The sequence below is a fragment of the Hyperolius riggenbachi genome, chromosome 2 (assembly GCF_040937935.1).
Source record: "Hyperolius riggenbachi isolate aHypRig1 chromosome 2, aHypRig1.pri, whole genome shotgun sequence".
Taxonomy (NCBI): domain Eukaryota; kingdom Metazoa; phylum Chordata; class Amphibia; order Anura; family Hyperoliidae; genus Hyperolius; species Hyperolius riggenbachi.
Genome location: NC_090647.1, coordinates 155857648 through 155873826, shown reverse-complemented (window position 1 = coordinate 155873826; position 16179 = coordinate 155857648). Strand labels below are relative to the sequence as shown.

At 44.0% G+C, this 16179-nt stretch overlaps 1 protein-coding gene across 1 annotated transcript in view; it reads left to right on the top strand.

Annotated features, from left to right (window-relative positions):
• ITM2B (integral membrane protein 2B) overlaps positions 1-16179 on the top strand; it is a 75914-nt gene that overhangs the window by 25921 nt on the left and 33814 nt on the right. The window contains exons 2-3 of the mRNA XM_068267733.1: positions 5408-5536; positions 14169-14372. Of these exons, the coding sequence (XP_068123834.1) occupies positions 5408-5536; positions 14169-14372 (333 nt within the window). The remainder of the gene's footprint in view (positions 1-5407; positions 5537-14168; positions 14373-16179) is intronic.

Genomic DNA, 16179 nt, shown 5'->3' with positions numbered 1-16179 from the left:
ATTGCACAAATTAGGACACTGGCATTAAATATGTTGGATAGCCCACTGTTAGCCCCACAATTTTTTTTTTCCACCATTCAGCTGTTTTCCTCCCATTCATTTGGTGTGGGGAAAGTACAAGTCGTGTGAACCGTTTGTCGTGGCTTTATTCATGCGCTATTTACATAACCTACTGTATTAACAATGATCTAAGCAAAGAGGGCAGATTTTGTTGTCTTGGAAAATAGCACAGCTCTAATGTAAACAATCTGTCTATCTGGTTCTTTCCAGACTCATTCAAATAGCATGTTAATGTAAGCAGTCTTACCCATTGCACTGTATACACACCCATTCTTCACTGCCACCATATAATATATGATTTATGTATGCAGGAGGATTCCTTTGTGATGACTGCATGGAGCCTTAAAATTGTACCTGCAGTTCCATCCTAGTCAGCCTTCACTAGATTCTTGGACATTTCCAGTCAGTGTGGGAATGATCGCTGTATAGATGCATGACAGTAGCCAAGTAGCCTGTTCTGCCCTATGGAGAGGGGATTAGGATATGGGATGGCAGACGAGTGGTGCTGAACACTAGAGGTCAGTCATGGTGGTCGTTTAATTATCTGATACAGTGGATAGGTAAACGACCTAGTGATGCTATCTTTTTCACTCGACCATCACAAATGATTGCATTAAATCCGCAAAATTGCGGTGCAGTAGGGAAAATGACAAACGCGATTGCAAGTCACAATATGTCAACACAATGATTTTGTTGCAATTTGATGAGATTTTCACTGGATCCTAAGAAGACACGGAGAAAATGCAGGACTTCTGCAATCGGGAACATAGCAATTGCACTACTATAAACAGGTTCTTGAAATTTTATTTTCTGTAATGTCCTTGCACTTTGCTTGCAGTTGGAAAACACTGCACAATCCTATGTAATATAAATCCGCCTTTACAAGCACAATCTTTATCATTATGCTAGGTACGCAACATACAATTTTCTGGCAGATATACCTGTCAGACTGATTCAGCCCGAACTGAATTTCGATAGATTTTTTTTTCCGATCATTTTTTCGATAGTTTTTTTTTTTTTTTTTTTATATCAATTTTCGTTCAGTTCTATGAAAATCAATAAAAAAAAAAATAAAAATGGGGAAAATCAAAAAATTGCTCGAAATTCCGATCGACCATGTTGGAAATTGATCTGGCAGGTAAATCTGCCAGAAAATTGCATGGTGTGTACCTAGCATTAGGATGACCATTGAGGCCAGAAGCTCTGTAGCTGGGCACCGTGTACTTCGATTAAAAGAAGAGACGGGGTGACAGACGTGCACGATCAAGTGGCTTCTGGTTTACCCTAAAATTGTGCAAAGGATGTAAAAGCACCTTCTGCTACTTGATTTGAGGATGTCATTAACTACTTGGAAGGGGGATGCTGCCTAATAAGCATCACTAGCAACTTGGAGAGGGGTGTTGCCTAATAAGCATCACTAGCTACTTGGAGAGGGGTGCTGCCTAAAAAAAAAAAAAAAATCATACCAGCATTTCGATAGTAGTTTTTGACAAGGGGTGCCTTTGAAAATATTTCAAAGCCATGAAGGGCACCCTCACCCAAAAAAGTTTGAGAACCACTGTGTTAGATCAATTCTAGGTAAAAAATTGATTGAAATTGATCAAAATGGCATCCTATTGGAAAACCATTCTGTTCAAATCTACTGGGAAAGCATTGAATGTATGGGTATAATACATAACTCAAATTTCCATTGATCGATTAAGCGATTGACTTTATTGGGCAATCCACTAATGGCCCACACACTACAAATGAGCTCCTATGCAATTCTTCACTATCAAACTGAATGATGATTTGCCTTCATGTTCTGAAACCAAAAATATTCGGTGTCAATTTAAATCATGGGAACAATAGCCAATTCCTTTACCATCGACCAATATTTTCCATCCCGTCTGACTGAGTAAATTGGTAGATTTAACCAGAGTTCTGCCAATCCAATCAATTGAGCAGAATGGAACATAATTGATTCTCCCCCAATCCAATAAAATGATATAATTGAATGGCCATTTCAGCAGGAAAATCGAGTGATGTACGTGTGCCTCTAGCCGACCGGGTCACGCCGATGGGGGTGGCCGCGGCGGCAGCCCCAGGACCACCTTATGCCGATCAGCTGCGCGCACATCTCTTGCTTGGTGGGCGGAGCCTTCAGTCTCCGAGCAGCGATTGCCGTCTAATTACTGGAACAGCGCTGCAATCTACAGCAACGCTGTACTGGGGACAGCCGTGTGACATGGCTGTCCCCTCCTGAGCCACAGAGGTGATCGGCTGTCATAGGCTGAAGCCTATGACAGCTGATCACGAGGATTGGCTGACGGAGGGAGGGGGGTATACAATGGAATAAATAAAAAAACACAAACATCTGGGAGGGGCGATAAGACCCCACCAACAGAGAGCTCTGTTGGTGGGGTGAAAAGGGGGGGGGGGAATCACTTGTGTGCAGTGTTCTGCAGCCCTGCAGCTTGGCCTTAAAGCTGCAGTGGCCAATTTAATGAAAAATTGCCTGGTTTTTAGGTGGATTTAACACTGCGGTCCTCGGGATTGTCGGCCACAAAATTGAATTCCATTTACTCACTGCTCTGTGTTATGTAGTCTACAGCCTGACCCTGCATTGCAAGCATTCCAATATAATCATAAATGTTTCTGCTATGATAAATCAGATCTATCAGCCTGGCTCTATTCTGGCACAATGTGGATGAAAAGGAAAGCTCATTATGGCCCAGTGCACACCAAAACTGCTAGCAGATCTGCAAACACTAGAGGTTTTTGAAGTAGATTATCTGAGCAATTCTAGGCATGTTTAGAGAGATTTTTTTTTAAACATGCCTAAGCGGTTTTTGGAACGTTTTTGTGTAGCATATTTTATATTTTGTTACAGTAAAGCTGTAACTGAACATCTTCTGTGACAAAAACGCCTGGAAAACCACTCTGATCTAGCAGTTTTCCACTTTCCTATACTTTACATTGAGCCAGAAACGTATCTGCAAACTGCAAAAGTGCTGCAGGAGCCACATTTGCGGTTTGCTAAAAATCTCAAACTGCTGGTGTGCACCATCCCATTGAGATACATTAGCCAAGCATTTTCACAAGCGGCAGCGGTTTTGAAAACTCTACCAAAAATGCTTGGTGTGCACCAGCCCTATCTCCCCTTCCACATGCCTGCTCCTCACTATTTGGCTGAAGGCAGTTCAGCATGATACAAGCTGAGGTGGGACGTCACCCCTCTACAGAAGCTGCTAAAAATACGATCTGTGCTGTGCTCACATTTTGTTACAAAGTAAGCTACATATGACATTGCAGTTTCTAGGGAGGAAAAAAAGGGCTGAAATTACATCAGGATTGGCTTCACTAGGAGGGGCAGTAAAGATGTAAAATACCTGTAAACAGTCTTCTGTTTTACTGTATAAACTTAACTGAAATCAAAATATGGACAGTACAATACATATGTTATGTAAGTAGAACAAGTATTAATATGTGTTTCTTTTTCCTGGGATAGTATGGCTGTCCCTGCTGCTTTAAGACATATACTTTGCCAATTGTAGTACAGCAGTAAACGTAATAGCAAATGCTTACCTAATAGAGCTATGCATCACTGCAGTCTATCCTACGTTGTGCAGCTGCAGCTCCGAAAATAAATCTGTCGTCAGGGCAATCCCTATTCTTCACTAGCCCTCTGTAACTGCGTGCTCTCTTCTTCTGATTACTCCATAAACTGAGGTCACATTAAACCGCATACAGTCAAGCAGGTTTTACAAGCCTGGTAGAAATATAGTGATAAACAGTATGTAGGGTTACTAATATGGTTCTGGATAATCCAGGAAATAGAGATGTTTAAATGCACTGGGTCAATGTAAAATGTTACTTCTACATGCTCTAATGCAGTTACCGCCGAGAAAAGATGTTTTTACGCCCACCCCATGTTAGGAAGCAGAGGGCCGTGCTATATGCTGCTAACACTGATGCTATGATACATTCTGAGAATCTCCTGCAAGCAGCAGTCGGGTACGCTCTGAATCTGGTTACTGTGCTTCTATAAAACTATATAAACACTTTATGAAAGCCAAGAATTGCAGCTTGCAAATGTTTCTGCTTTATGTTTCTGAGCAGCAAGTCCGATTGCTTTCTCAAATGAATTAAAAAGAAAAATGCTAACACCCGACTGGTGTCTTCATTTTTTGTTACACAGCAGCTTGTAGCGTGTAATGCTCATACACAGAGCAGTTTCTAGGCTAAATTGCACCCAGGGCGAGGGTGTAAAAATTGCACCCCCACCCCATGGAGCCAGGTATAAGGTGACCGCAGTATAGATTAGCCAGGTCTAGTTGCACCCAGAATAGGGAGCCAGCTATAGGTCCCCCCAGTATAAGTAGCCAGGCATAAGTGCCCCAGTATAGGTAGCCAGTATAATTGACCCCAGTATAGGTTAGCCAGGTAGGTGCCTCCAGTATAGTTGCCCCCAGTATAGGTTAAATAGGTAGGTGCCCCCAGTATAGGTTAGATAGGTAGGTACCCCCAGTATAGGTTAGCTAGGTGGGTGCCTCCAGTATAGGTAGCCAGTATAGTTGCCACCAGTGTAGGCTAGCTAGGTAGATGCCCCCAGTATAGGTTAGATAGGTAGGTGCCCGCAATATTGGTTAGATAGGTAGATGCCCCCCATAATGGAGGGGGGAGGCAGTTGCGAGGAGGGCCACCCTCCGTGCCACCTAAAGCCTTCTATAGAGCAACTCCCCACCCTGCTGTTCCAATTGCCGATCACTTGCAGCTGGTCTTCTTTGCATAGCCGCTGATACACAATCTACTTTCTGATTCACAGCCATGGCTCGCCCCCCAACTCAGCGCTCAGGGCGGTCGCCTGGCCTGCACACCCCTAGAAACGGGGCTGCTTGTATACGCGTGCAACATTTCCATTCAACTGTTGTCCAAACTTGGTCTGTTGGATGATAGTTTGGTATGTGTACACGTGAAAAACTGCTCGATGAGAGACTGGTAACAGGCGATTTGCCTGATCCAACCGGTGGATCAACATGACTGCTCGGCTGATGTTGTGCCGGGCAGCACCTGCGCAGTGCTCACCGACCTGGAAGGGGGGGGGGGGGGGCAATAGACCATAACAAAAGGGGACGGTGGAGAATGGGGGTGAGCGATGGGCATGAGGAGAGCCTCTTATACGTGCCTGCTCCCCACGGTTTTTAAATTTTGAAAAGCGCTAAGGTATCCTTTAACACTCTTCCCTAAAATTGCATTTAAATCGCATTTTACATTTTGAACCTGTCATTTAAAATCTGTTCAAAATTTGGAAACAGAACAGATTGACATAAGCTTATGCATTAATGTTTTGGTTTGTCTTTTGCAGGAAGTGGAGGAAGTTGTGCCAATTGGACAGAGGCGAGCCTGGTGCTGGTGTATGTGCTTTGGATTGGCCTTTATGCTGGCTGGTATTGTGCTTGGTGGTGCTTACCTCTACAGGTATTTAGTTTCACAGGTAAGAGAGCCTTTTTGAGATGTGATGTATTATAGATTGACTTGTGTGCAGCGGTTTCTTGCAGTCCACTGTGATAAAGAAATTGCATTGACTCCTTCCCTTCTGACCAATTCATGCCCAGTAATTGCCAATTTATTAAACAGAAGATGCTACAAATGGTGCAGGGATTACTAGGACCAATACTACATGCAGAAAAAGATGGACTCTTGTGAGATTTTGAGCTGTGTTCGTGTCCATTCCAGCGCCATAACATGATTTCCATGTACAGGAATAATGAATTTTTCTGCTTGGCCTGTTGAATAACATACACTAACACAGGGAACACTATGGAGGAGGAACATGAAATGGAGGCTCAGGGCCCTTTTAAAGTGGATCCGAGGTGAACTTTTACTCATTGCATAATTGTTTTCCTTTCCTATTGTTTATAGGGCATTCCTCAAGCCAAATACTTTTTTGTTTTAATAATAATTCCCTATAAACTAAACAATAATGGCAGTATTTGTATATAATAATGGCAGTATTTGTATAGCGCCTTTCTCCTGTCGGACTCAAAGCGCTTGCGAGGCAGCCACTAGAGCGCACTCAGTAGGCAGTAGCAGTGTTAAAGAGACACTGAAGCGAAAAAAAAATGATATTATGATTTGTATGTGTAGCACAGCTAAGAAATAAAACATTAAGATCAGATACATCAGTCTAATTGTTTCCAGTACAGGAAGAGTTGAGAAACTCCAGTTATCTCTATGCAAACAAGCCATTAAGCTCTCCGACTAAGTTAAGGTGGCCATACACTGGCCCGATTCACGGCCGTTTCGACAGCAGATTCGATCCTGGGATCGAATCTGCTGCCAATCGTTTGCGGTAAACGCACCCGCCGATCCGATTTCCTCCCGAAATCTGATCGGTCCGTCGATCGCGCCGTGCGTGAAATTACCCTCGATCGCCCGCGGGTAGGGAGTGCGTCGCTAGCGGCGGCCGATCCGATCAGGTATACATTACCTGATGCTGGCTCCCGGGCATCTTCTCTGCGCTGCACGGCTCTGTTCCGGCTCCATCCCGGCGCTTCCTGTGTCACTGCAGTGACCAGGAAGTTCAAATAGAGGGCGCTCTATTTGGACTTCCTGGTCACGGAGTGACACAGGAAGCGCCGGGATGGAGCCGGAACAGAGCCGTGCAGCGCGGAGAAGATGCCCGGGAGCCAGCATCAGGTAATGTATACGGGGGGGGGGGGGGGGAGACAGGCGGCAGGAGTAGCTCAACAGATTGTGATCGGTTTCAGGCTGAAATCGATTCACAATCTGTTTGCAGTAAAGGCAGCCATACGATCCCTCTCTGATCAGATTCGATCAGATAGGGATCTGTCAGCTGGTCGATCTAATGGCAAATCGACCAGTGTATGGCTACCTTTAGTCCTGGAGAGGGCTGTTATCTGACTTTTATTATCTCAACTGTAAGTGAACTATTTACTTTTTCTCTGCCAGAGGAGATGTCATTACTTTACAGACTGCTCTGAAAGAATCATTTTGAATGCTGAGTGTTGTGTAATCTGCACATATTATAGAAGGATGCAATGTTAGGAAAAACACTATATACCTGAAAATAAAAGAATGAGAATATTTTCTTTGCTGCTAATCTTCTAGTAATTATTCATAGTACACAACCAATTCACTATATCATATTTTTTTTTTTTTCGCTTCAGTGTCTCTTTAAGGAGACTTGCCCAAGAAACTCCTTACTGAAATAGGTGCTGGCTTACTGAACAGGCAGAGCCGAGATTTGAACCCAGGTCTCCTGTGTCAGAGGCAGAGCCCTTAACCATTACACTATCCAGCCACGCCCACAGGTTTTCATAGAGCCAAGGCACTCTCAGACAGTAGCAAGGGCTCATGGGAGCTCAGTCTGGGCAGGAGGAGGGGGAGGTATTACTAGCCAGAGATTTCAGAGGCAGAGGGGAGGAGGAGGAGGATTAGGTTTTTTGCTCAAGATGCAGATAAGCCTGCCTCTGTGTAATGTTTACAAACAACATGGCTGCTGTCATTGTATCACAGGAAGAAATAATCATATTCTATTTAAGCTGTTTGCAGCTAGATTTGCTGCGTAAACTATCTAAACTTTAGATAAGATATATAGACAAGTTACTTGTTATAGTTAGTTTTTCATCTCGGATCCGCTTTAAAGAAAACTGATTTTCAAAGTAATGCCCATATTTTCCTATGGCACAGTTCCACTTACTAAAACCTGTAACAATAAAATCCTCCCCTGGGGGAAAAACTCCTCGGGTGGGGAAGCCTCCGGATCCTATTGAGGCTTCCCCCGTCCTGATCCTATTGAGGCTTCCCCTGTCCTCCTCGGTCCCACGGCAGTGGCGATAAAGCTCCCTGTACAGCAGGGATGTTAATATTTACCTTCCGGGGCTCCAGCGCAGGCGCAGTATCGGCTCTCCGCTCGGAGATAGGCGGAAATAGCCGATCACTGTCGGGCCGTTCTACTGCACAGGTGCAAGTCTTCTGCGCCTGTGCAGTAGAGCGGACCCGACGGAGATCGGCTATTTTTGCCTATCTCTGTGCAGAGAGCCGCAACAGCGCCCCGCCGGAGCCAGAAAAGGTAAACAAATCAGTGCTTGTTGAGGGAGGATTCCGGAACACTTCAGGGGAGCCAGCACTGGACTGCCGGCAGCTATAGGGGAGGGGGAAGCCTCATTGGGACCCTGAGGCTTCCCCCTTCCGAGGTGGGTACCCCCCCCCCCCCCATGGGAACCTTTTTTTTGTTACAGGTTGCCTTTAACGCGTTTTAACTGAAATCTTTTTCACAACGCACTGCTATGGAAAAAGCACATACTAATGCGTACCAACTGATTAAGTGTAAACGGGGCCTAAACATGTCTTTTCTAGCCTCACCATTGAAAGACTGTGCCTCTTGCAAAATAAATCCCTACTCCCTCCGCTATTATGCTGGATACACACGGTGCGTTTGTGCACTCGATTTTCCCGCCGATTCCCGTCGATTAGTTTATTTCCAACATGTCCGATTTGGATTTCGATGGATCGTTAGGTCGATTCGGCATACTTTGCATGCGAATCGACCTAACGATCCATCGAAATCCAAATCGGACATGTTGAAAATAAACGAATCGACGGGAAAATCAAGTACACGAACGCACCGTGTGTATCCAGCATTACAGGGGTTTCCTGAGATTCGGGCAAAATTATTTGAAGGTTTCCTCCAGGGTAAAAGGGTTAAGAAAGACTGCTCTAGACTGTTAAAGCAAGTCTGTAGTGAAATAGAAAAAAAGTCAGATACTTACCTATGGAGGTGGAAGGCTCTAGATCCTATAGAGCCTTCCTGGTCCTCACAGTCTCCACATTTCAGTGCTGTTCCCGGGTTCAAATTTGCCACCTCCCAGGAGCCCTTGGATAGCTGCGGAAGACAGGTGGCTACATACTGCATATGCGTGCTCAATCATGAACAGTACGGAGTGGCCATTTTCTGAAGCATTAGGGGACACAAGTGCTTCCGAGGATGATTGAAGACGTATGTGACCAACTGGGGGTGACAGCGCTGGGAACAAGTGGACTGTGAGACAAATGGCAAGGCCCTATAGGATCCAGAGCCTTCCCACTCTATGGGCTTGATTCACAAAGCCTTGCTAACTGTTAAGCACGGGTGTGCTAAACAGTTAGCACGTGAAGTGCCGTTCACGGACTTTTGCGCGCGCAAAGTGCCGCGGTTCGCTCGATCATGGACATTTGCGCGCGCAAAAGTCCGCAATCGCGCGAATCGTGGCACTTTGTGTGCGCAAAAGTCCGCGAACGGAACTTCACGTGCTGTTTAGCACACCCGTGCTAAACAGTGAGCACGGCTTTGTGAATCAAGCCCTATAGGTAAGTATCTGACTTTTTGTGTTTTTATTTTGCTTCAGTTTTACATTAAAATGTGTAACAGGTATGTTTGTGGCTCTAGGCAGTGTAATGCTAGTCTGACAGCCAGGTGCACATAGAACTATACATATACTTCTTCCTTGTGACCCATCCATCACAGTTATGCAGAGGTCAAAATCTACAAAGCCTGCTACTGATTCAGTGCACAGATCAAGTTGATACTAGAGTTCCAACAGTATTGTGCGGTTGTCAGCAATATTGCATCCTTGTTTTCATTTAAAAAACATCTGTGATGGATTTGGGTCAGGAGTTTAGACCGGAGCATAAAAGAAAGAAAGAAAGAATTGGTGTGTGGCTTTTCATATGTCTGGGCCCTGTGTATGTGTGTATATCCTCCGTATGTGCAAGACTCCGTAATGCAGCATATTTGAGTAGACAAGGTGAGTATGGGAACAATGAACTCAGCTGAGACAACTATCTGGCACTTCCAATCTCTCAACGATGCATCTGGCCACCCTGCACACACTAGACTGTTGGAAGAGTCTGTCCCAACTGGCTACTTTGGCCGAGAATTCTTTTGCATGTGTATGAGGCTCTTCTGTGCACTTAGTGTCTTTGTTCTCTCTGTGTGTGTGTGTGTTGTGTAGTCCTGCTTTGAGTGCACTATTTCTGTTAAGCTGTGTTAATTCTGTGTTGCTTCTTTCTCTATTCCACGCACGCGCGCGCGCACACACACACACACGCGCACACATATACGCACACATATACGCACACATATACGCACACATATACGCACACATATACGCACACATATACGCACACATATACGCACACATATACGCACAAATATACGCACACATATACGCACACATATACGCACACATATACGCACACATATACGCACACATGCACACATACACCTTGCAATGTAGTGAAAGCAATGAAGGGAGACAATGGAAAAGCCCAAGGGCCGGGTGTCAAATAGCTGCTATCACACATTGCACCTGTGGTGATGATGAGCTTCTCTTTTCAGCACGTTGTCACCCATCCTCCCTCCAGTGCGCAGGTTCATCACATATTTCACAACACTGAATCCCAGTCTAGCTAGACAAAAGGTATGTTAGTGTCCTGATGAAGGGGTACCTGGAAGCTATTTGCTAATGCGCAGTGAAATCTGAGCAAGTGCCCCAGCGGCTGCAAGTGTTTCAAAATTGTAGATGTGACATTAACTCCTTACTCTCTGCTGAGAGGAGATTCTATATATAACAGTTGAATACATGCAAAGTCATACTCGTAAGAACAATTTATTCATTTTGATTAGTTTGAATCAGATAATGAAAACACATTACATCGCTTTATAATCGTTTGCAAGCATTTTAAAATAGTTTTTAAGGAAAGCTTTAATACCCCCCCCCCCCCCCCCCCCCCAAAAGGTTTCACTTCTGCCAGCCCCCTGCAGCCTCCCTGTGCCCGCACCGTCTCTTAACTATCCTCCAGTCCCCCACCAGAGCTCCTCTTCGTTACTGCCGACTTGCAGGTCGCCGTCCACTGTGTCTTTGTTCATGCTCCCGCGAGCGTCCTTCGCAGTACAAGAAAACCTTGTACTGCGCCTGTGCAGGTCGCTCTCTGCTAGGGGAACACGACCGAGGATGCAGTGGACGGCAACTTACTGTAATGGAGCTGAGCTGCGGTGGGGGACCAGAGGAGGATGTTTAGCCATACTATGCAAGGGGAAAAAAAACACATATAAGTAGATAAATACTTGATCTACTTACATAACACATGTATTGTACAGTCCACGTTTTGATTTCAATGAATTTTATATAGTAAATGACAAGAATTCTGTTCCTGGTGGGAACCATGTCTTTTGCCCACAGCTGAGGCTAAATCCTGATGTAATTTCTTCCCTTAACTTTTTTTTTCTTTCCTTTTTCTCCTCCAATCGCTGAGTCACCTCAGCCTTGCTTGTAAACATAAGTGAGCAGAGGATCATGTTTCAGCTAGGTGGGGAAATGGAATAGGAGGAATATATTATAGATACAAAGAACCCCCAGCATGCAACTGAATAGCAATGGCTATTAAGGGGCCAGTGCTCCTAAGGTATGTGAGAACTCCAAACCATAACAGCAGAAAAAGATTTAAAAGGTTTGAATGCAGGATTAGCATCATTCTCACTTAATACTCAGACCAGTTGCTGTTGAAATTTAGATTTTTTTATTTTTTTTTATGGTGACAATCCCGCTTTAAGAGACTGTGCAGGCACAGGGAGGCTCCACAGGGCTGGCAGAAGCCCCAGGTAAGTAAAGCTTTTTTTTTTTGGGGGGGGGGGACAACATGACAGGTTTCCTTTAAGTACATCTAACTTCCTCTCCCCCCCCCCCCCCCCCCTCCCATTGCATAAGATCTTAGTTCCACTGGGTATACGTAGACCTTATTTGCATGTCCAGCCGGGGGTGCCATATTTATCTCCTTTTTAAACAATTCCAGTTGCCTGGCTGTTCTGGTGATCCACTGCATCTAATACTTTTAGCCATAGACCCTGAACAAGCATGCAGATCAGATGCCTATGGCAAAAACCTAACAAGATTAGCTGCACGCTTGTTTCAGGTGGGTGATTCAGACTCTTCTGCAGCAAAAAAGATTGCTAATCAGTAGGACTGCCAGGCAACTGGTATAGCTTACAAGAAAATAAATATGGTAGCCTCCATATCCCTCTCACTTCAGGTTGTCTTTAAGTCAAACATCTGATCTGCATGCTTGCTCGGGGTCTATAATTCGAGGCAGAGGATTAGCAGGACAGCCAGACAATGTGCATTGTTTAATAGGAAACAAATATGGCAGCCTCCATATCCTTCTCAGATCAGTTGTCCTTTAAGAAAATGTCATTAGAATATCTAAATGTGGTGGCCTCATAATGTTTATCAATTATGACTGACCAATCACTGACAAATTTTACCACCTCCATATAGTGTGAGAGTTTACCTACCAAATCTGCTCATAGTATTAAATATCTTTTGAGCCTCATACTACATGGAGTTGGTGAAATTGGTCAGTGATTGGTTAATCCATAATTGAGTGTGTGTCTACAAATTGTTTGCCATTACTTGTGTGTAATCTATTTCTATTAACGACACAGTTCAATACTTAATTATTGTGCCTGTAAAACTGTACTGCAAGCTGCATGGTACATTAATATTCTTTTTTCCCTTAAAATTAAAACTAAACAGTGGTAATGTATTCCGAAGAGTTAATTTTTCTGTACATACATTTCATAGTTTACTTTCGCAAGTGAAAATAAAACTAGTCTATAAAAGTTTTAAGTGGGACCACCTAGGAGTGCTTTGCTGCACTTGCTAATCGCTGGAAATCGGTAAAGCGCTATGCCAGTGGATCCCTATGGGGGTGGTCACACTAGCAGCATTCTGCGATCGTAAAACGCTGCTTGCAGCATTTTGGGAGCAGTCCCAGAGCGATCGCATCAGCGGCTACAGTAGCCAAATCGCAAATGTACTATGAATCGCTGCGAACATGCAGCACGTCTGTGATTTAGAAAATCGCTGTTGCTTTGCGAATACCACAAAGCGCCTGTCGTGGGTCCCAGTCCTTAAAGAGGAACTACAGCCTAAACACACATACTGTCATTAAGTTACATTAGTTATGTTAATTAAAATGGGTAATATAATCTCTTACCCACCCTGTTTTAAAAGAACTGGTAAATGTTTGATTTCATGGGGGCAGCCATCTTTTTGGTTGAAAGGAGCTGATGGAGCATGAGACACAGTTCCAGCTGTCCTGTGTCTTGATCACCCCTCCTAGTTGCTAAGCATCAGAAATCCCATCATGCTTTGGACAGCATCAGGGGAAAAATGCCAGGGCAGTTTTCTTTGATGGGGCGGAGTTTAGCTGCTGTGCAGCTAAAAGTTCTGATGTTGTGAAACGGTGTAGAAACACCAAGCCTTTTCAGTGCTGCTGAGTAGATTTTTAGTCTGGAGGTTCACTTTAAAGTGGATCCGAGATTAACTTTTACTCATTGAATAATTGTTCTTTTTCATATTGTTTATAGGGCATTCCTCAAGCCAAATACTTTTTTGTTTTTGTTTTAATACTCTAATCCCCTATAAACCTCGCCCACAGCTTTTCAGAGAGCCTTGGCATTTTCAGACAGTAGCAAGGGCTCATGGGAGCTCAGTCTGGGGAGGAGGAGGGGAAGGTATTACTAGCCAGAGGTTTCAGAGGCAGAGAGGAGGAGGGAGGATTAGGTTATGCAGGTAAGTTTGCCTGTGTGTAATGTGTTGGCGCTATATATATATATATATATATATATATATATATATATATATATATATATATATATATATATATACACATACATACATACATACATACATACATACATACATACATACATACATACATACATACATACATACATACATACATACATACATACATACATACATACATACATACATACATACATATACATATATATACATATATATATATATATATATATAATTACTGCTGTCGTATCACAGGAAGAAATAATCATATTCTATTGAAGCTGTTTGCAGCTAGATTTGCTGTGTAAACTATCTAAGCTTTAGAGAAGATATATAGACAAGTTACTTGTTATAGTTTAGTTTTTCATCTCGGATCCACTTTAAGATCAGTTTAATTTGTGGTGAAATATCATGTAATACTCTAGTGAACTCTGTGTGCCAGCATAATAAATGTATTTACTGTTTCCTTACCAGAGAGGTGTTTACTTTTGCGGCATCAGATACACTGACGATGATATGACCCTCGCTGACCCATACCCAGAGCCTGCACGTGTCCGCTACCACTCATTTAAGGAGAGAATTCAGATCCTGGAAGATGATGAAGTTGAAATGATCAATGTGCCCGTCCCTGAATTTGCTGATAGTGATCCCGCTGATATTGTTCATGACTTTCACAGGGTGAGTAAGTTTTTCTGGGATGATTGGTGGGATTGCTGAGCATACTATCTACTGAGTGTGTTTACTGTTTGGACAGACACTAATTATGTACATTTTAAACTTCAAATCTAAGTATTGTCATAAGTGTTTGCTTTCATCTGCTAGCTTTATTTTCTTGCACCTGAGTTCCCAGCTGTGTCTACTTGATGCATCCCTTATGAAAAGAGCACTCTGCTGGATTCTCTGTTTGCTTTAAGCTGTAGAAAATCTATTTGGATCCTGTTTAGTTTTATAACCTTTGCATGAATGAAGGTCCTGAGCTGGAAACCATGACAACAGAGACACTGCTGCTGAAGTTCCTGATAGATGAATGAAGCTGGCAGCCATCTGAGCCTGATAATCTAGTTATTGAGGTCACTGTCCTACAAGCAAGGCATTACCTTACTGTTCAGTTGACCTTGTGGCTTTCTGTTGAAGGACATCTCCATAAAGCATTTTTTGATGGATGAGGGAGGTATTTACACTTTTGGTGCATCCATCAGCAGATCAGCTTGCTTGTACAGGTGTGCTAGTTTTTTTTTTTTCTACTGTAGACTTCTAATATGGAGATTCTGTTTTAAACCTGTTTCCATCCTCAAAGTGTGCCCGAGCTTTGGCTTACTTACTTAAGAGGTAAGCCTCTGGATCCTATAGAGGCTTCCCAGGGCATCCTTCGGTCTACTGTTGTCGTGCGCGGACCCTCAAAATATTACTGACCAGGGCTTGTCGCTTGTCTGATCAGGGCTGCGCTCCTCTTCAAACACTAGCACAGCTGCTCTCTTTCCAGAAGAGGAGCGTGGCCCCTATCAGCTGGAGGGTCCTGGGCAGTGGCGGAGGACAGTGAAGGAAGCCTCATTAGGGTTAAGAGGCTTCCCTCTACTTGTGTAAGTGTTTCTGAACGGAGCTTCGGCTTGTGGTCTCTTTATAGAAAACCTGAGGCAGATTTTAAAATCTGAATAGGACACAGAGGCATGTTCTGTGCACAATGACATGCCTCTGTGTCTTTTTTATTGCCTACGCCAGTCCCCCCCCCCCCCCCCCCCCCCCCCATGGCTCTGCTGTCCCCCCTGCAAAATAGTGCCAGGCTAGCGACAATCTGCTTGTCGCTAGCTTGCTATTTACCGGTGATGAATAGGTTTTATTTGGAATTCATCCCGGTAATTATCACACCTGAGTGGGAAGGTTAAACTTACCCGGGAGCCTTCTGCTTTAATCCGTCCCATGGCGCGTTCCAATTCACGGTCACGTGACTACTGCACTTCCTCCTTTTGGGTTGAAGAAGGAAGTGCGGCAGTCACGTGACCGTGAATTGGGGTGGATTAAAGCAGAAGGCTTCCGGGTAAGTTTAACCCTACGAACCCTTGAAAGATAGTTTGGAAATCTGGTATGAGTGAAGGTGTTCCCCAGTGCCGTTGACAGTATAGTTAGTGAGCCATCATGTTAGGTCGCTAAGGACTGACCTCTGTTCTTCTGTTGTAGTCTCCACTGCAAGAGCATCTCTCGCTCATCCTCCCCTCTCAATACATTTGCCTAATGCAGGCTTTCTCAACCAGGGTTCCCTGGAACCCCAGGGTTCCTGGAGTACCACTTTTAAAGGCCATGCCTCCTCCAAAATAAATGCAGGGGTTCCTCAAGATCAAAATATTGTTTGCAGGTGTTCCGTGAGATCCCAAAGTTATTTGCAGGGTTCCTCCAGGGTAGAAGGGTTGAGAAAGGCTGCTATATAACAATACACCATATTTGCATTTAAATTTCTGCTGGCGGCGATACTTACATGCACTGACGTTCG